The 22,487-nt window shown below is 36.9% G+C and overlaps 1 protein-coding gene across 1 annotated transcript; it reads right to left on the reverse strand.

The window, feature by feature from the left end:
• Positions 1-702: 702 nt before the first annotated feature.
• LOC121420003 (palmitoyltransferase ZDHHC23-like) lies at positions 703-20,571 on the reverse strand. The gene is made up of 4 exons (XM_041614514.1): positions 20,382-20,571; positions 10,121-10,822; positions 2,429-2,599; positions 703-1,120 (listed from the first exon to the last, which is right to left on the reverse strand). The coding sequence occupies exons 1-4, from the start codon at positions 20,504-20,506 to the stop codon at positions 874-876; spliced, it is 1,245 nt and encodes a 414-aa protein (XP_041470448.1). The 5' UTR covers positions 20,507-20,571; the 3' UTR covers positions 703-873.
• Between the last annotated feature and the right edge of the window lie 1,916 nt (positions 20,572-22,487).

Raw genomic sequence — 22,487 nt, forward strand, 5'->3', positions numbered from 1 at the left:
TATTCCATGATTACATAATCACAGCAAATGGCATGTCATTGTAAAGAGGAATAATTCAGCTATCAAACGATACCAGTTTCATCTTTTACAATTCATTAACCACAAAGATATCATCCCCCAAAACTGAGTTGCAAAACTCTTTTTGAGGGGTTTAGTTATAAATGTATATTGAATACGACTTATACTAGTAATTGAGCTCATGTGTCATCCATTCGCAATCATACACACGTAGAGTACTGAAGTGTCACATCATCCATTTTCCAATTTGGTGATTGACATTTATGATACTATATTTTCCCATTAAATCTGTGTGTTATTGGCCTGATTGTAAATGTTATGAACCAGGCCAAACAAAAATAACAAAAAATGCTGAAATGCAAAAAAATTATTATTTTTTGGGAGGTCATCATTTTGGTACTCTGTATGTCTTTTATAAGAGTACAATGTAAATTGTAATAAACATTTTTTTCGAAAGAACATAAATATTCCACATTATTCATTAAAACTAATAAGAACAATATTATAAAAGTGTTTTGATTGAGAAAGATGAACAAATACATTTTTCCTGCTGCTTGTGGACCAGAATCCTCCATTCTGGCTACCTCACCCCCCCCCCCCCGCCACCTTCTCTGGAAGGAGGGTGGGGGTTCATGGGATGATGGCATCAGCCACAAGTCTATTCTCTCAAATCCCCCAAGATTTTCTGCGCGTTTAATATTTCAGATAAAGGATGAGAAGAAGCAAGTTCATAGACTGTACATGTACACTCTGGGCATGTGCACATAGATGTAGTAGTCCCACTGATTATTACGGTCTATTGCATTTACAGCCAACAATGGAATTGGAGATCCCGATTGCCCAGCAACCCCTCCATCAAACAACCCTTGTGTCTCCGGTTTTATACGCACCCCCTTTCTTCGTGATGAAGTTGATCCAATTGTTCACAAAGCCGTGATCTAGCTCCAGGAGGCGTTCCTTGCCGCCTGGCTGTCGAGGAAGTAGCTTCCTCTCCCGGTAAGTCCAGTTGTGGGTGATGAGGAAGCACTGCTTCAGGAGAAGGGCCATCACCGCAGGGCATACCACCGCACCGTACAGAATGCACACAAAGATGATAGCAAGCCTTGAGGATACAAAAGACAAAGACAATTTGGTACATGCAGGATTAAAGGTCAAAGAAAGTAGTTGCAGCAAACAATTTCATGAGAAAAACTTTAAAATCAAGGTTAAATACTAAATGTACCATATCATCATAGATCTAGTTTTGGTACACTGAAATTAACTTACCTTTGTGAAATCATGGAATCTTAGCTGAAAGCCGATGATTCTGATGATCACTAACACAAAAAGGCATATGTGGGAAGTATACGTATTGTTCGGAAAATTACCTGACATATTATGGAATTCTGTGCTAATTTTTCAGCAATTACACATTTATTCTATTCCAGAGCCAAAAATGGCACATATTTTTTAGTAATACTACAAAAACCTGGATAGTCATTTCATTGGATTCTATTCGAACTCATTTTGAGTTCGTTACCACAACTGGTAATTATCTTTTAAAGAGATGAATAGCATTGATAAGATGATGACACCCGCTAGAGTTTAATAGTTGCTTTTTCATAGGCACTGTCACACACTGACATTTATACATAGTGCCAATGTCGTGCTTCACATTGCCTTTTGAAATTGTTGTCTAAATTATGGACCCATCGTAGTGATCGTGTCAGATCTTGAGGTCGTTTTATTGTAGAAAATGGTTTGGATAGGTCAAAACTTTTCAGGATTGTAAAGGATCATACATGTACATCATTGGGAACGAGGCAATAGAAATAAAGTTTAAGAATATCATGTGTCGACAGATGACTGAAATATACTTGCCCAAAATCTATTTCACTTGCCCCCAAAATCCTTGAAAAAATAGCTTTACCTCTTTAAAAGAAAGTTTTGCAGTTTTATGAACCATTAACCTTTTTCTCTCTTTTGACAAGAACCGATCTACCTTGTTATTGCATCATTTCTTTTTCCAAAAATTGATCTTATCTTGCCTGCCATGACTAAAATTAGGGTCAATATCAATCGACCCTAATTTTGGTCATTCTACTGTAAATATTTGGCTTGCCCAATTCAGGCAAGCAGTTTTGGTCTTTACTTCAAAACACTTGCCCGACCCTAACTTTTACTTGCCCCGGGCTATCAGGCAAGTGCTTATGTAGCACCCTGCAGATGTTAATTTGAAGTCTACATAGTCTTTATAGGGATCTCAATTTCATTGAAAGCAGCCTTATTGTTTGTCCGATTTCTTTCAGACTTTCGCCATTCTGTTAATTCTCCTTTTCCAACACAACATTTTATGACCAATGCTGGATTCCCCTTCAATACAGGTGTATAAAAAGTATTACTACAGGTAAACGATAAGATGACTTCTTACTCTGGGTCATAATAAATGATCTCCAATATTCCAAAGAAACTAGCTTCATCATGAGTGACCTCAAAGAGATAGTAAGACCCCCTCAAAACTCCCCAGAAACCACCGACGACGAATAGGATAAGGGTGACGATGAAGGACCGGTGGTTATCTTTGCCAATACAGACATCAAGCCTGAGAAATAAAAATAAACAATCCAAAGTAATAAATGAATTAAAGTAATTAAAGTAATTAAACAAAGTAACCAATAAATTAAACAAAGTAACCGATAAATAAAACAAAAATTGATAATAATCGTGTGAGCTTGAGTACTGGTAGATAGTAAAAAAAAAAAATTCAGATTCAGGAGCGCGATCGCGCTGGCGCTCCTAAAAAAAATAAGGAGAGCAAAAAAATCACGCTCCTAAAAAAAAATAATAAAAAAAAGCTAAAATTTCACATTTTACATCTTTAAATCCATGAAATGGCCATCTATTTCCCATAATTCCTTTAAATTATTTTGATTTAGTTGAAAACTATCAGAAAAATGAAGAATATTCACCTCTTTCCCGACTCTGATTTGAATTTGAACTCGGTAAATATTGTAGTCCCATATGTAGATTTTTTTTTTTTAGCGTGATTTTTGGTAAACATATTGACCCAGGCCTAGTTTCACCACAGAATGATTAATAGCTACACAGCTATTGCATATATACAATGTTAAGAAAAATCTGCAATTTATCATACATGTATTGTATTGAATTGATTTGAGCTCCTCAAGGCGAGCGATTCTGAGGAGCTCAATTGAGCTCCTCAAAAAAAAGGAGAGCGATTTATTGAGCTCCACGAAAATATAAACGTGAAATCTTTACCAACCATCTTTGTCATCATCATCTGACTTGTATAAAGGAGTCGAGTAACCCTAACAGATCTCAAGTTGTTATCCAACTCATCGATGAGTTGTTACATGTAATTCGCGACTACATAGCGACTACATAGTGGAGCGTTGTGGCCCAGTGGATAAGTCTTCTGACTTTGAAACGGAGGGTCGTTGGTTCGAATCCCAGCCACGGCGTAATTACCTTCAGCAAGAAATTCATCCACTTTGTGCTGCACTCGACCCAGGAGAGGTGAATGGGTACCCGGCAGGATTAATTCCTTGAATGCATGAGCGCTGAGAGGCAGCTCGAGCTAAAGCCGGGGTAATAATAACAACACGCCTCGAAATAGAATATTTCTTGATAGATGGCGCTATATAAATGCCTATTATAGTATTATTATTACTATTATTATTACATATACAGTACATTGTACATCAAATACTAAGAGCACCTTCAACTTCACACAATCATAGTACACAAACTGTATTGTCATTAAAGAAAACATAGTTGCGAGTAAAACAGGGTTGGCATATTTCCCTCTTCGGAGGCTTATTTCCCGGACCCCGGGAAATAAGCGGTATTTACCGCTTTTTCCGGTATTTAATATTTTTCATTGGGCAATACCGGGAAATATGATTTTCCACTCACTTTTCTATAGGGATTGTCAAATTTTGAACATAAAAACAAAGGTGGTGAGTATGGTTGTTCTGGTGTGTACCATTTGTGTGAGTGTGTGTTTGTTTGTTTGTGTTTATGTTTGTGTGTTATCTTCATGTATGTCTGTTATCATGAAATGCTGGAAAAAATACAATAAAATACTGAAGGATCCCAAATGTACATACATGTACATGATGTTCTTCATTAAGTCAGTCAATAATTAACATATTCATGAACACTATTTTCATTTGTTTAGGTTAAAAATAATTAAAATTATTGAAAAAAAATTATAAATCATATTTCCTGTTTTTTACATATTTACCGCACGGTATTTACCACTGGTAATTACCACTACCGGTGTTTACCGCCCAAAAGTTTAGAAAACAATTTTGTCATTTATTGGAGAAAATGCAGGAGTTGACATTATCATTATGACATCACATATTTGTGGTTATACGACACCTGGGTCAATCCATGTCAAATCAACCAATGCTTGTCACCCGACCCTCTTCGATTTTCTTTAAACTCGCACCAAATGTTGCCCCAAGTGTCTGACGGAAAAATCTGAAATATTTTGCCCCAAGGTCAAATGGTTGCTAAGATACGGCCTCCCATAGCAACCAATGCGCACACAACAAAATTATTTTTGATAAAATTGCCTATTTTTGATTGACTACTGCAGCAAAGTTTGATTGATTATAGTCTTCATTTTAAGTAAATTGGAAGAACTTTTTGGTCTAAACATGCAGAGTATACTGTAGCGCGGACCTGTCAACCGGATTTCGCACACGAGGTCACCGAAAATGGCGATAAGCATCCGTGTCAATGATTTCAGAAGCATGTTTGGAGGCTCATAAATCCAAAACTAAATTAGCTTAGAACCAAATATTATGCACACTTATGGACTTTCAGATACTCAACAGAATTACAAAAAATTGACCCAAGAGTATGTGTCGTTTTCCTGTAGGGCGCCCTCAAAGTTGGATTTTTTTTCAAAAGATGCCAAGTTCAAGGTCACGGATCACCTCCCGTCCCATCGAGGAGGGGGACCAATTTCTGTGTTTTGATAGACATTTACCCATATTTTCAAGTGTTACTTGAGAAATTTTGCTACCGGAATGTTAAGGGGCTGATTTGCGCATTCCAAAATGGTCGTAAATACCCTAAAATTGATGTTAATGACACATACATGCTTTTCAACACTTTTCAAATTGTGATAACTCAAAGATGAAGAGCCCAAAGACATTGATCTCTTCTGTGATGATAGTCTGTAATTAGTATTAAAAGGATATATCTTCAAAAATAGTTTGTATTGTTGGTAATGACCTTGAAAACACACCTAAAATTCAATAAAAACAGTAAATTGGCTAATTTTCCAGAATCAAAAGGCATTCAAATGGTGTTTACATTGACTTTCAAATGGGTGTCATTTCAAGACAAAGAGTGAGCTTAAGCTAAAACTTGAAAGACATGTTCAACTTTTGGTCTACTTTGAGCAACATAAAATATTTGAACTCAAAACCATATCATTTGACCTTGAAATTATTCCAAATATAGCTATTTGTTGCTTTATAAGTAGCATATTCAAATCGCACGTGTACATTGTACTTTGCAACACATTTCAAAATGGATTTTCTCATAGAGAGAATACATGATCAGGCTGATATATGCAGTATTAGTAGTCTGTAATGAGTTCTTGGAAAATCTACAGTTTAGGTAACTATTCTATCAAGACATGAGTGGGTTAAAAACACTTGATTACTAATGAAAATTGTATGATATATTGATTTTCATGATTTTCAGCTGTATTTTCAAGGTCATTGTCATGAGAGAATAGGTACTTAATCTGTAGATCCTCCAAGAACCCATTACAGACTACTTATACTGCAAATATCAGCCTGATCAGGTATTCTCTCTATGAGAAAATCCATTTTGAAATGTGTTGCAAAGTACAATGTACACGCGCGATTTGAATATGCTACTTATGAAGCAACAAATAGCTATATTTGGAATAATTTCAAGGTCAAATGATATGGTTTTGAGTTCAAATATTTCATTTAGCTTAAAGTAGACCAAAAGTGGAACATGATTTGCAATTATCAGCATGGGCTCACAATCTAAAATGGAATAACACACAATTAAAAGTGGATAAAAACACTTAAAGGGGAAGTTCACCCTGAAGAAAACTCTGTTGTGAAAATAGCAGAAAACATAGTAAAAAAAAATGGTGAAGGTTTGAGGAAAATCCGTTAAAGAGTAAGAAAGTTATTAGAGTTCAAAATTTTGGATTTGTGACGTCATAAACGAGCAGCTGCCCCATGTGGTATGTAATATAAAATGTATGAATTTCAAATTTTGTATGGTTCCTGATGACTTAATTTTGTTTTCTTTTAATGATCGGGTATTAAAAGGTTTGTCTATTGATATACAAAAGTTACAGTGAAAACCATTTTCAATTTTCTGAGAAAATGACATTTCACTGATATTTTACCATTCGCTATGTAGGAATGCTGCTCGCATATGACGTCACAAATCAAATAATTGAAATTCTAATAACTTTTTAATTATTTGATGAATTTTTCTCAAACCTTCGGCAATATTTTTTATTATTTTTTCTGCTATTTTTACAATAAACTTTTTGTCAGGGTGAACTTCCCCTTTAATTCTTAATGATAATTGTATGATTTATTGATTTTCATGATTTTCAGCTGTATTTTCAAGGTCATTGTCATGAGAGAATATGTACTTAATCTGTAGATCCTCCAAGAACCCATTACAGACTACTTATACTGCAAATATCAGCCTGATCAGGTATTCTCTCTATAAGAAAATCCACTTTGAAATGTGTTGCAAAGTACAATGTACACGCGCGATATGAATATGCTACTTATGAAGCAACAAATAGCTATATTTGGAATAATTTCAAGGTCAAATGATATGGTTTTGAGTTCAAATATTATATGTTGCTTAAAGTAGACCAAAAGTTGAATATGTCCTCCAAGTTTTGGCTTAAGCTCACCCTTTGTATTGAAATGACACTCATTTGAAAGTCAATGTAAACACCATTTGAATGCCATTTGATTCTGGAAAATTAGCCAATTTACTGTTTTTATTGAATTTTAGGTGTGTTTTCAAGGTCATTACCAACAATACAAACTATTTTTGAAGATATATCCTTTTAATACTAATTACAGACTATCATCACAGAAGAGATCAATGTCTTTGGGCTCTTCATCTTTGAGTAATCACAATTTGAAAAGTGTTAAAAAGCATGTATGTGTCATTAGCATCAATTTTAGGGTGTTTACGACCATTTTTGAATGCGCAAATCAGCCCCTTAACATTCCGGTAGCAAAATTTCTCAAGTAACACTTGAAAATATGGGTAAATGTCTATCAAAACACAGAAATTGGTCCCCCTCCTCGATGGGACGGGAGGTGATCCGTGACCTTGAACTTGGCATCTTTTGAAAAAAATCCAACTTTGAGGGCGCCCTACAGGAAAACGACACATACTCTTGGGTCAATTTTTTGTAATTCTGTTGAGTATCTGAAAGTCCATAAGAGTGCATAATATTTGGTTCTACGCTAATTTAGTTTTGGATTTATGAGCCTCCAAACATGCTTCTGAAATCATTGACACGGATGCTTAACGCCATTTTCGGTGACCTCGTGTGCAAAATCCGGTTGACAGGTCCGCGCTACAGTATACTCTGCATGTTTAGACCAAAAAGTTCTTCCAATTTACTTAAAATGAAGACTGTAATCAATCAAACTTTGCTGCAGTAGTCAATCAAAAATAGGCAATTTTATTTAAAATAATTTTGTTGTGTGCGCATTGGTTGCTATGGGAGGCCGTATCTTAGCAACCATTTGACCTTGGGGCAAAATATTTCAGATTTTTCCGTCAGACACTTGGGGCAACATTTGGTGCGAGTTTAAAGAAAATCGAAGAGGGTCGGGTGACAAATTGTCTGAAAATTGGTTGATTTGACGTGGATTGACCCACATAGATAGAATCTATGTCATTTGATTGGTTGGTCGATATCGATCATTCAGCCCATTTTACAATGCCGTCATCAACCGTGCAATTCTAGATCTATTCATCGTGCAATTTTGGATCCATACGATTTTGTCCATTGCACCCTCGCACCCAGACTGCAGGCACCACTCATGTTTGCAGAGCGCATGTTGCATGTACGCGATATTGATCTGGTGAAAGATGAAATGAAAGATCCATTCAACTTGGCTACGCCTCACTAGGTGGTTTCAGACCGCCTCGAAGTTTGCCAGTTCCAGGTATTCTCTGATCGGGAAATTTACCCCGATCAGAAAATACCAGGTATTTTGGTAATGTGAAAGCAAACTACGCGTAGTTTCCCCGAAAGAAAATACCCGCTAAATAGTAGGTACTTGGCGAAATTACGAGAACTTTCGTGGGGATTTTTCCAAGGTCGCAGGTATTTTGGCGATGTGAAAGCAAATTACGGGAACTTTTAGCCCAGCGTGTCGTTGGGCGCGGCGGCGTGGGTGGCTGCTGGGCTAGTGATTTTGAATCTCGCGCCTTGCCTGCTTATCAGACCATACTGCGCATGCTCGTAACTTCGGGAACTTATCCCGAAGGATGTGTTTCGGGGCGGTGTGAATGCAGGAATAATTAACGGGTATTTTGTAGCCTTAAAAAGTTCTCGTAATTTAACGGGGATTCTTGTGATCGAGGCGGTTTGAAACCACCTATTGACTGGATCATTTAATCTTTCACCTCATAGAATTCTGTCCATTGCACTCACAAACATTCATTACTCAGAGCTGCCTAGTTGTATTTTGCATTTTCAGTATTCTTATCCCCCCAAATCAGTATTTTGACCAAAAAATCCGTATTTTTACCATGAGATAAACATGCATAGTATAATGGCAAAGTTCGATCACTTCTTACATTATTTTGCGCCCCACACCGTCGCACACGAGACCGAAAGCTTCAGTCTAGATTTTGGTTGTTCCGCTGAACTGCGTTGGCTGACTCACCAATACATAGACTGAAAAATTCGGAGGCCCGTACGTACAGACAACGTATTAGCAGTAACGTTAGATCTAACATTCGACGGAAACCTGTTTTTTTTTTCCGATCGTTTTTTGCACATAAAATCATAAAATATCACATTATGAAAAAGAAATTGCATCTATATTTACGTAAAAATGTATGAAATTCAGAAATATCGTACCTTAGACCGCAGTTACGGCTAATTCGTTTCAAATTATGATCGAAACATCATCTTCGATCCTTCCGTCGGTCAACGTAAGTTGCCATCTTGGATGACGTCATCATCCTTACAGACGTATTTACCAGTCGCAAAATATCGCGATTTGAGCCGCTGCTTTGTGCTTGTAAACTATGTGCGTGCGCTCGGAACTTGTCACCCGCAATGATTCGCCAGGATATCGAAAATTCTAATCGGAAAGCCTTGATGAAAGCATAACTCATTGAACGTAGAGGGCAGCAACACACGGAATACCTTTTCTTCTCTAATTTGTTTTTTCCCGTATTTTATGATGAAAAAACGTACTGCCGTATTTTAAATTGATTTCCGTATGAAATACAGATAAATCGTACTACTTGGCAACTCCGATTACTTGTATACCAATTTGCAATCCACATACATGTAGGTATTGTAATTTCAACTTTAGTTCATTAAAAATTTGTCTGATTTTGGTATTCATCTCTGCTTCATTATTTTTCTTGTTTTTTTTTAAATAACTTTTTATCTGGCTTGGGTTCCCCTGAATTAATGAACGATTTGCTGGATTTTTGAAAAGTAAGGTTAAAGGTCGAGTACACCCCAGAAAAATTTTGATTTGAATTGATAGAGACAATCATATCACTGAAGATTTCATCAAAATCAGAAGTAATATAAGAGAGTTACCACCTTTTAAAGTTTTGCTAATTTTTAACAATTTATAGTAATACATGCAAGCACAATTCAGTGACATGAGAGTCGATAATATCCCCCACTCACTCACTCTTTTTTTTTTTTTACTTTACATAACTTTCTTATTTTACACCCGATTTCAATGACATTTTCTAGCGCTTTGCTTTTTGGATTTTTCTCTCTTTATTGAAATCAACTTTTTGTTGAGGGTGGACTTCCCCTTTAAAAGCCAAAAAAGAAATCTGTATGTACCAAACACAGTGATGGTCCAACCGATGTACACAGCGGTCACAGATCTTACAATGGCCCGCTCTGGCTGGCTTCACGATCAGACACGCAGCACACCAATCCGAGGGTCCCTGCATCTGATTGGTCAGTTGTTCCTCTTTCTCCTTATTCCGGCCAAGCGTTGGTCCCCTTTCACTGCTCTTGTGGAGATGTGTGAGACGGGAGGGTGCTTGTCCTTTTGTCTCTTCTTCGTCTCCCTGACAGCTCGTTCCCGAAGATTCCTGATGGCATTTGACAAACCCGGGTGCCACCTTGGTCAACGTAAAAGCTCCGAAGAAGAGTAAAAGGTTGATCGAGAGGCAAGCAAGCTCAAAGACTGTGGCATCCGTAACGAGAATGACAAAGGAAGAGAACAAAGTGAATATAGAAACCAAAGTCACGCTCATGAAGAATTTCGTCCTGTGCTTCCGTTTTAGGATTCGTAGAGAGTACAGTATGGCACTTAGCGGGACGATCATGAAAGAATAGACGGTATATTCGAGGCACCAGGATGCGACATAGAGCCAACAGGGTATTGCGATGAGAGGAAGGAGAGCGGAAATGTCAAGCAGGTCATCAATACGCTGCGCCCCTTGCCCTAGGAATGTTGGGATACGTACACGGTCGAGGATCGTTTCCTTGACAGCGGCTAACCTAGCTCTGCCAATAGTCCTCCCAGTGAATAATCTATAAAAGAGGAACGGAGATAGACATATATAAAGAGAGCAACAAAAACAAGGCATATAAAGCGATTTTGTGTCTTGCCCACTTATGAAAATATCACAAGAAATATTGTGATTTGCGAGGGCGTGCAACACAATTGTATCAAAACTTCATTGTGAAAAAACTGGGATGGAATAACGTTTATCATAAGAGTCTTGCACATAAATTTAAATGTTGACCTTTAAAACTTTGACCTTACCATGTGACCGCTGAACACAATAACATACAGGTCTCTAAGTACACCTACAACCCAAGTTTGGTATAAACATGACTTCCGGTTGCAGAGTTACATGTATGTGTCAAAACATTGACCTCAAAATGACCTTACCGTGTGACCTCTGATTGCGCCATGAGATGCAGGTCTCCTCAGTACATCTACAACCCAAGTTTCGGTGAAAAGTAACTTACGGTTACGGAGTTATGTGTAAATAAGGCTTCGTTCTTGAAGTTACCTTCCATTCAGTACAGAATGCGAGGAGGAATATGATAGATGTACAAGATCATCAATGGCATTGATGATTTGAACAAGGACATGTTCTTTACATCCGCATCAACTCAGCCGACGCGTGGACATCTATGCAAATTGTCACTCATTCAATGAACAAGGTTATAATATAACCTTGTTCTCAGTTATATCTCCATGTGTGGCAAAATAAGGGTGGCAATGTTTGGCTTATTTTCTCTTTTTCTTTGGGGCAAATGCTTGATTTTTTTACACTGACAGTTTTCATTACATCTATTATTCATACAACTTGGCTCTTATTTAAATTTGATTCTTTAAATCATTTTTTTCTTAATCAAAAATAGAGATCAAAAAATGAAAATTTTCTTGCCATATTACTTTCCACCAATAGAGGGCGTACACAAATATATGCCCAAAATTCAAGTTTTTGAGCGCTCTGGTGAATGAAAAAATTATTCCCAATTACTAATGAAAAATAAATTGCAACTGTATGGAAATTAGTAATTTTGGTCACAAAAGTGATATTTTAATGATTTTTTAAAGTGTGTGCTCTGTACAACATATTGGCATACCATAGTCCTACCTCTAGATTCCCCACAGGCAGGGTGGTAGCAGTGAACAAGTGGCAAATTGTATGTGAAGAGAAGCAGACTGGTCACTTGGATAAACCTTGCTCATTATCATCCCTATGGTAATGAGCAATATTTATCCAAGTGACCAAGTCCTCTTGATGAATTTTAAGAAAATATTGTGTTTGACATGATTTAATTTTTAATTTTTTAGTACCTAGCAGCTAATCAACCTTGTGACAAACACACTGAGAGAATACAGAAGAGATCACTTGGGTGTGGAAACAACCCACAACGAACAACAACAACAATATTTGATTCATGAAAAGTGTTCCGAAACTTAGATTCTTCACAAGGTCATTGACTGAGCTTAACATTTATAGTTAAAAGGGGAAGTTCATCCTGACAAAAAGTTTATGGTAAAAATAGCTGAAAAATAAGATTTTGGCGAAGGTTTGAGGATAATCCATCAGGGGCAATTCCATGGTAACGGAATTACAAATCAGAGAAATTTTGCTGTTATTTTTGCTCACAGCATCCAGATATCTCAATATTTTCAAATTTTCTGAACCTAATACTATGCATGGCCACTAGTGCTATATACTGCAGGCCTCGAAATAATCGACGGCCATCGACGGCCATGGCCGTCGATGCCCCCATTACTGGCCGTCATGCCCTTCTTCTTTTTGCTAAAAGTTACGGCCACTAAAAATGTGCCCTTTTTTATATGGCCGTGGTGCCCTTTTTCTGATATATAATGTGCCCCTTTTGAAAGTCTGCACCTTTTTTTCTGAGCGAGGAAAACTGTTCTCCGATCTCAAAAAGTATCCAATATCTTAGCTTTACCAGCAACGTCCAGTGCATGTATGCAGTCTAGTCTGAAGCCGCGCCGAACGATGAGCTAGCTATACACCGCTAGCGGCCGGCCGGCAGCTAGTGCGCTTTACATATGCTATGTAAGCTGCAGCATATGAATGGACGAGCCCTTGATACACAAAATGAGTTCATTGTCTGCGTGCACAAAACAATAAGAAAACACGCAACCAAGCTCACTTGAGCTGATTGGACCTTCGGATAGCCAATGAAACTTGGGGAAACAAAGAAGAAGGCACGTGGTTCCCTTATCAGGAGAGGTCATGACTTCAGAAATAAATTGACCCCTCCCCCATCTGTGTGTGAGGGAGAGAGAAAGATAAGGGTGGGAGCCGGAGAATTCCTTTCATGTTTCAAAACAATAATGCAACCTTTTTTCTATCCCCCTCACACAATGAAAACTACATTCCAACATGTGCCTGTCTTCACCGGTACTTTCTCGACTAGTCTCCAAAAATAGACCCAGTTATACATGTAGGTTCAAATGATAAAAAATCGTAATTTTAAAAGGTATTTCAAATTAAATATTTTGCAAAATATTTTTTTGAAATACATGTGTAGAATCGTGGGCAGTGCCACAAGTGGGGGCGGGGACATGGTGTGGGCAAGGGATGTAATTGTTCAAGAAATGCTCCACCTGGGGTCAGTCTCAAAGAATAGTTCATGAATGAGTTGTTTACATCTTTGGGCTTTGGACTTTGAACTCTGATCTGGGCTGATTCATTCATATGCAGGGGTGTGGCACTTGGAGGGATGCATGCATAATACCAGAGTACCAGCATGGATTTAGGAACGATTTTCATTGGAACAATAAACTGAAAGTTTTAATCTCATTTCATGTAGTTTCTTTTGATATAAATATCATGGAGAAGGGGAAAAGGTCCTACTTTCATTTATTCTAAACATGTGACTTTGATGGAGATTTATTCATGGGGTGGGGGGTCACCATAAAGTAGGTCAACTATTGTGACCTAAAAGACCCGATTCCCAACGAACAATCGAATCATTCGATTATTTTTTCAGGAAATTATTGAATGGTAAAAATGACAATCGTCCCAGGCCTAACATCCATGCACCATAGCGGTCACGCACAGTTCTCAAAGTCCTTTGCTATTCGTTCATTGTGTGCAGAGAGGGCGGGATAAAATGACAAACACAGTACAACTCCTTTGCTATTCGTTCATTGTGTGTATAGAGGGCGGGATAAATGACACAGTACAAGTACATTGTACATGTTCCTTGTATACAATGCATTTATTCCAAGTTCCACTCCCATCATATCAGCCCATATCAATAAGCGCAGCTACCGCTAGGTCATGGAAGTAGGTCAATTTTTGAGTGCGTGATTTCTGATATTCCAGGAATCTCGATTAATCGAACTAATCGAATGTTTCCTCTGGCAAACAATCGAATGGCAAAAAGGGTATTCGTCCCAGGCCTACTTGGCATGCCATGAGGTAATTTGGATAAAGAATTAGATGAAATTTACTTCTACCAGAGGTACTTTTACTTGATTTGTTAATAATTATGTACATGTTACATGTTGGATGTCAAATTCAAGACTCAAAGCAATGCAATGATGTGTTATCCTGTCCTGAAGTGATTCTGAAGAATAATGAAACTTTCTTTTAAAACCTTATACAGTGAGTGTTGTCAGACTATTAAAGTTCATTTTTTCTTAAGTAAATAATGTGGTTTGGTAATGAATCTGATGTATAACATCGACTGTGGAAAGCCCCCCACGCCGCGAAACTGTAACACCTACAAATAATTTATTACATGCCCCTTAAAAAGTGGCCTTGGTGCCCCTCTGTATGGCCTTGGTGCCCTCTGCTGCCTGGCCTCAGTGAAAAAGTGCCCCTCAAAAAAGTGGCCTTGCCCCCCCCAAAATCCTATTTCGAGGCCTGTACTGAACCAAGATTTTTAGAAAACCCCTCACACGTTCAGATGTAAATGACGGATATGTGCTATGGTAACGGAATTACCAGAGAAATGAGTCATTTTGCAACCCAAAGTTTAGTAAAAGTTTCTCTGAAATCTACAACACACTAGCTCCAAGTTAATGTCTGATTCATTTCATTATAATGTCAACTTTATTTTGAAAGTAATTTATTCACAAATATCATCAACAAATTTTGATGATTGGTCTTTCTTTAGGGCAAGTACATGGTAACGGAATTACACATAATGGTAACGGAATTACGCCTCTGACATTTGGGAAGGAAAATTATATTTTTAGGCATTTAGGACTGGTGAAATGCCTCAATAAAGCTTGTTTATACATTCTTCTCTAATACTTAACACAATCTAAGTACTTCACGTCTCTAATATTAAATAAAATATAAGTATATAGTACGTAATAGGTGGCTCTACCATGAATAAACATGATTTTACAAAATATTAGGGATCAGTGGTAATTAAATTTTAGTTCATTTTCAATTTTAGGGGTATTAGGACTTACTAGCCACTTTTTGCCTCCTGTACTGATGTAAAGAATTATGTAAAGGCCAAAAATCATCACTAGTAATCATGGTAACGGAATTACATGGACTACAGCCATACGTATACACATTAGGAATTTTACAAAAACTGAGGACAGCATGTTATCAGATCTGCATATTTACTCAAAGATTTGTGTAGATGATAGTTTAAGATATTCTAAAGTATTTGAATACTCAAAAGAAACATAGTTTCACATACAATTGGCATCTTAAAACAGTTAAACTGAAAACTTTCTATTTGGTTGTTCAATAAATGATTTGAAAACAAGAAACAATGCTGAAACCTCATGAAAATAGTGTTGACATTTACATCTTGAAAAAAATGTTGTGGACAACTAAGCAACAAATTGGTTCTTAATCAGTGCACCAATCTAATTTTTTTTAAAGGTAAGGATTCATTTTCTGTCTATATGTAGCTCACTGAGGACTGCAATTATAGCAGATCTGAGTATAAAGTCAATATCAGACATCTTCCTGACAGATGTATTTCCTAAATGTGACCATAAGAAACTGCAGTGATTTGATGATCTTATGTTATATTCATGAAATTAGTTGGTTTTCTTGGGCCATGATTTTTTTTTATTATATTAAAATTTTTATCTTTTATATAAAATATGAAAATTTATCCCAGATGCATTTTTATCTTCCGTCTCTAAAGATATGTGACAAAGCAGTGCCTAGGATATAGACATGTTTATCGCGTATCCAATCATTACATCACAGATGATGTGCCTGCACCAAATTTCCTTTAAAGAAAAAAAGAACTGCAAATAAGGTGGAGGCTACATGTATTCTCTCTATACATTTTCAATTTCAGCAATATTTCTAGGTCAATTCGCTCAAGACTTTGAAATAAGAATAAAGGAAAATGATAATCATTTAATCATTAGAGTACTACTCTAACATTATTCTTGTAGATTAAAGAAATATTTCAAATAATTTTATTGACTAATGTTGTTTATGAAATGAAATGAAGTACAAAATGATGTGATATTGACTTCATATTTTTGTTCTTTTTTTTCAATTAAATCCCTGTAGGCACAGAATTTGATTTAATGCCATCTCACTCATTTGCCAAAACTCATGGCAGAAAGGCTTTTAATTGGTTGAATGAGATGAGTGCTACAAAAAACAGCCTTTCTCATTACAAATTGGTTCAAAAATAGGTTTGTGTCACAGAGATAAAACAAAGACAAAATGGTTATTGGAATACCATTTCGGAACGAATTTTAGGTGATTTTATATCACTTATTTTGATAAAATATTTCATTTTATATCAGAATGTATATGAGAATACTACCACTGTCTCTTAGCATTTCTCTCACAGCAGAATGCTGTACATACATTTCTACCCATTTCAAACTGAGTTATGTTGCTGTTCTCAGATGTTTTGTTATTAATGACTTTGTTGGTCTCAATATTATCACCATCCTCTCCTTAGAGAAGTGTTCACATTCTGTGTATCATCCTCACTTGAAGGGTCATCATCGTTACTTTATCCGTGAAGCAGTGATTATTGGATGATGCTGACTTTGCATGTTTCTGAGCATCCATTGCATACATGTAGGGGTGGAGCACATTATTGGTTTGGTGCTAATTAAGGCATCTTGAATATCTGTCAAATCCACCTTACTTTTGGAAATGTCATCTGTATAAAGATTTAGTATGATTTTTTGGCATGTGATTCTTGTAACATCTGTAAATTATGGATCTCACTTCAATCTTTTCCACTCATTACTTTTTACTGCTCGCTACACTGTTCGCCAATCAATGCCAGAGTCTGGTCCCTCACCATGGCTTGTTGCAAAGAATATCCAATCTTCCGTTGCAAGGACAGTTACACAGAAGATATCGCTTAAATTAGTAGGCGGTCCCTTCTGAAAACTATACCCATTTCTTTGAAGCAGAGAAATACTCCCAGCCGTCCCGGAATTTCTTTTACTGAAAAGTTCATTAAGTCTGTTGAGGGTGAATTGATCAGAGGCAATTACAAAAAAAGGAATGCCATTCTTTTCCAAGGCACACACAGTGAACATGGTCACTTCGTGATTGTGCGTCCAGTATTTTGGATCTCATTAGAACTGGTATTTGGCAATGACATTTTTTGCAAAATCAATCTGAATGAAAATTTTGTTAAGATCATCCTGCATAATCATTTTTCTACTCCTCCCAAGAATCGATTGCCCATTAATCCTTTGTAAGGCATTCACCTACATTGTATGCTCCATCAATATACTTTATTGATGCTAATGTACATTATCTTGCCCTTTTTCTGAATGTTATACTCAGGCCATATTGAATGGGACTTGTTGTCAAGTAATTGTATAATTTCATCCTGATTTGGAGTGTAATTACTAATCAGAAGGCTTTTAATGTTTATAACTGTGATCTACAGCTAAGATATCAACATGCCATTGGAACAAAATTGGCTAACGCACACCCCTTTAAAGATATGATAATGGTAATTCCGTTACCATGTAATTCCGTTACCACAGTTATAGCAGAATTAGAAATGATATTTCAAAAAAATGTTGCTCAGTCTTTAGCAAGTCACATGAAATCAGAGAATTCAGAATTATATAAATTCAAGCAAGTTTTTAGTTCATAGGAAAAACTTTTCAGTTTCATGGTAACGGAATTACATCCGTTTTTGTAGTAGATTGCAAAATTTTCTCTGAGAAATTTGAAAATACCCATGATAAAGACATTTGCTACTGGTAATTATTACACCTTCACACACAACATTAGATGATTTTGAACCAAAATTGTAAAATATTTTTTTAGTTATCAAATTTATAAAAAAATAATGTAAAATACCGTAAGTAACGGTGTATTAACCGCACCTTTTTCTCGGCGGGGTAGAAGCAAAAGTCGGGGGTGCGGTTTATACACGGTGACGGGTCTGAGCCAGCCCGCCGTAACCCCTCCCGTACATGTACGATGTCTGCCAGTTCACAACACATCGAGTGGCCGGGCGTAGCCGCCCAGGCAATGTCGTTTAGAGGGGTATGAGCCGCGGGTAATGGGAAGCGATTATTGCAATATTAATTAAATGTTGTCCATAACAAACGCACCCACCTTCATGACACTAATTTTGACTTTATTCTCGATTCAAAGTAGTGAAGTTCCCTGACTAATTTAAAAGAGACGCCAAGCATACTAGGTAATATTTTGTCACCGCTGAGCGAGAGTTGAGTGAGCTTAGAGATTGCGTTGTAATGTGTTTACAGTGCGACTTAAGCTGGCGCTATTCAAAGTCCCGTTTCGCGCCAGCTTGTTTTTTTTCTTTCCTGTTTGCTTTTCATAAGATACCATGTAAACCACGCACGAGAGAGACGGCACGAAGCCGTAAAAAACAACTGGAAAAAATGCCAATTTCTTTGTTTCTTGAACCTTCCTATAATCCCGTATCCAAAATTCATGCTAAGACATCAAATTTCTGAAAGTGATTGTGAGATTGTAATGCAAGAAATGTGAATGTTTCTTCCTCCTACGCTGGGAAAGACACAGATCATAATTTGATAAGATGTACTGGCATGACTTGTACTGTATCGTAGTTTGCAATGTAATGGCAGTGCTGTGTGTGTACACTGTGACTGTGAGGTGAGCGAGTGTGTAAGTTGCCAATATTGGCGGGACCGTTCTTTCTTTCTAACATTTGTAGATGAATTGATCAAGAACAGCATATTTCTGCATACCGGTAATCTCTTTGGATACTTTGAAATCTTAAAAGCTTAGATTTTGTTTCTCCATACCTCAAATATGCATGTAAATGTGAGATTTTTTTTTTTTTTTTTTTTTTTTTAGTCCAAAGTTGGGGGTGCGGTTAATACACGGATGCGGTTAATACACCGTTACTTACGGTACATGTTCTCTAATTGAAAATGGTCATCAAATTCAAAAGATTGCTCCGCAAAAACCGTAACAGATATTTGAAAAAGGTTTTCAGTTCCTTAAAATATAAGGTTTTGTGTAAAAAGGACATTCACATTCAGATGCATATTATTAATTTTGAATTTTACTGTTTTTACCCTTTCCCATGTGGAATTGCCCTCAGACTATAGACATAGTCACTATCTCGGCGAGTATAGGTTATTAGGATTTCAATTATTTGATTTATGGTGTCATAAACATAAAGCGAGCAGCTTTCCTAACAAAGTTACAAACATATCGACTGGAAAAAAAATCAGTGAGAAAATGAAATGTCATTTTCTCAGTGAAAATTTGTAAAATTATACCTTCAGTCATGTCAGTATATCAATACAAAATTCATTTCAAATGCGCTCCTAAAAAGAAAAAAAATTATCAGGAACCATTAAAAATGAATGCATTTCATATTCTTGGGCCTGGGCTGGGGTCATGCCCATGGCATAGGGCCCAGGCCGGGGGCAGCTAGCTGCTCGTTTAGTTTATCACTTTTATCAATAATAAATGACGCCACAAATCCAAATCTTAATTCAAATTCTTTTTTACTTCCTTAATATTTAATGGATTTTCCTCACACCTTTGGCTTAACCAATGTTTTTATCATTTTTTCTGCTATTTTTACAACAAACTTTTTGTCAGGCATGTCAGGGCCAGGGTGAACTTCCCCTTTTTATACTTTAAGTTATAATAATAGCACAGTTCCAACCACAGTCACAGGACACAGAGTCCGCAGAATTCAGGGGCCGATTGCACGAAGGGGTCTTTCCAAGGACTGTCTTTCGTGTCGCCCATCTTTTATCATACGCTATAACTTAGTATAAGCGGGGTGTTTCTGAAATTTATGATAAAGAATAAGATTCGTTAGCTTGCTTTTAAATAAAATTTTATGCAATTTCATGATATATCACATCATTTTATAAATACATATTTTGTTTATTTTAACGGACGAATGAAATATGTTTTCAGATGATTTATTTAAAATGAGTTTCACATGGCGCATCATAAAAGATGGGCGACACGAAAGATGGTCCTTGCAAAGACCCTTTCGTGCAATCGGCCCCAGAAGTTCGCGCTCGGGCGGTGCATGGAGCTAGTACCGGTAAGTAACGTCAGCGCCTGGCAAACCAAAGTCCAATGCCATGGCAATATCTCGAGCGGCGGTGGTGATAAAGTAATAAAAAAAAAATCACCTGTCACACGACTCATCCAAATCTTCACAATCACAAAACATGGCCAATAGATGACTCCTTTCTCCCTTTGCGTCGATATATTCACAACAACAGAGAGGGTCTCCTATTTCGTCTTTCTTATCCATGATCTTCGAGCTACTTTATATATTATATTTTTCGGAGAAAAGATATGCCAACGCGATATAGGGTAAGGTACTTCTCATATCTCAAATAAAAACTGAGAAATTTAGATTTTGATTATGTGGTGGTTTGAGTAGGCTCGTTTTCCGAGTAGATCTAGTTAGATCTAATTAAGCAAGAGTTTTGGTTTATGACATTCGTTTCACGATACCCCCAAATTTTAACTAACTGACTGATGTACTGTATACAATTTGGAATATTTTTTTTTTCAGATAAAAACTAAAGCATCTAATAGATCATGCTTAGATTTTATCCGGAACCCCCCCAACATATTCCAAATTCATGATCTATTATAAAATCAATCAAGGCTCAAATTATTTGACGAAATTCTCCATCCCGATATCTCAATCATCTTTGTCTGGTTCGATTTTAAAGTGGATTATAAAAATTGCTTTTTAGTAATCTGTCCAAAAATAGAAAAGGAAAAAAGATGAAAGTAAAACAGAAACAATTAAGTGGAATGCCTTTGGCGGTCTCACCTGCATCACGCGGTTCAATATAGCATCAGTGCTGACTTTGAAAACTACTTAAAAATAATTATTCACAAAAAACACTATTCATTGAATGATAATACGTTCACCGATATTTGACCTTGATCATGTGACCCAACTTGTCAGTGATACTCGAGTACCCCTATATCCACATTTTATACACCACTTTCTATAGACTTTGAAAGTTATGACAGCAATCTACCTCTAAAATGGCCAAAGTTCAATGACCTTTGACTTTCGTCATGTGACCTAGCTGAAAATCGCATGAGATGTGAGTGATATATACTTGATGACTCTTATGTCCAAGCTAGACCAAAATACTATAGTTATGATGGTAATTCAAAAAATACCCCCAACATGGTCAAAGTCCATGCATTGACCTTTGACCTTGGTCATGTGACCGGAAACTCGCACAAGATGTTCAGTGCTACTTGGTTACTCTTATGTCCACGTTTTATGAACCAGACCAATACACTTACACAGATATGATGGTAATTTAACAGATACTCCCATTATGGCCAGAGTTCATTGACCTTTGACGTTGGTCATGTGACCTGAAATTCGCACAGGATGTTCAGTGATCCTTGATTACTCTTATGTCTAAGTTTTATGAACTACCGATAAACTTTTAAAGTTATGGTAATTCAACAAATACACCCAATTTGGCAAAAGTTCATTGACCCTAAATGACCTTTGACATTGGACATGTGATGTAAAACTCAAGCAGGATGTTCAGTAATACTTGATTAACATTCTGTCCAAGTTTCATGAACTAGGTCCATACACTTTCTAAGTTATGTTGTCATTTCGAAAACTTAATTTGGTGTTGATGCCGCCGCCGTCAGAAAAGCGGCGCCTAGTCTCACTCTGCTTAAAAAGGATGAAGGGAAAGAAGCTTTTCATCCTCTCAAGAAGGCTCCAAATTAACGCAGTGACAAACATAGTCATTTTTTGACTGGTTGCCAACACTAAAGACAAGAAGAAGTCGGTGTTGCATGAGCCTGTAGTCCAAGTTATATGGGGAAGTTACAAATTGATGCAGAGGTTCAAGCCCTGGTCACGTCTTTCGGATAGTGACGTTAAATGTCGGTCCCAAACGTAAATCATCATATGCGATTGATACATGTCTGGGAAAATCTCAAGTACACTCACACACATAAGTCGCCCACATTGACAGTATCTCGCATGCAGTTGCCTACAGACGAGCACGCAAGTCTAATTTGCTTGAAATTTTTTTTTGGAAATGCTCACAACTTTGCTGTGGGAAATTGCCCCTCAAATCACCCACAATGCTTGCACGGAACAATGTGACAAAACCTTAAAGTCATGCATAAATTCATAACAGCTACATGACAAACCAGAATGGGTAATGTAAGTTATCATTGTTTGAAAAGTATTATAACACACAGAAATTACACTCACACAAAAGAGAGTA

This window comes from Lytechinus variegatus, chromosome 8, assembly GCF_018143015.1.
Source record: "Lytechinus variegatus isolate NC3 chromosome 8, Lvar_3.0, whole genome shotgun sequence".
Classification (NCBI taxonomy): domain Eukaryota; kingdom Metazoa; phylum Echinodermata; class Echinoidea; order Temnopleuroida; family Toxopneustidae; genus Lytechinus; species Lytechinus variegatus.

Bases quoted from the DNA above. Each gene is read 5' to 3' on its own strand.
- LOC121420003 (XM_041614514.1), bottom strand. From the start codon at position 20,506: ATGGATAAGAAAGACGAAATAGGAGACCCTCTCTGTTGTTGTGAATAT. The intron at 10,823-20,381 runs GTGATTTTTTTT...CCTCTTTTATAG, and splicing joins TTGGATGAGTCGTGTGACAG to ATTATTCACTGGGAGGACTA. The intron at 1,121-2,428 runs GTAAGAAGTCAT...TGTATCCTCAAG, and splicing joins ATCATTTATTATGACCCAGA to GCTTGCTATCATCTTTGTGT.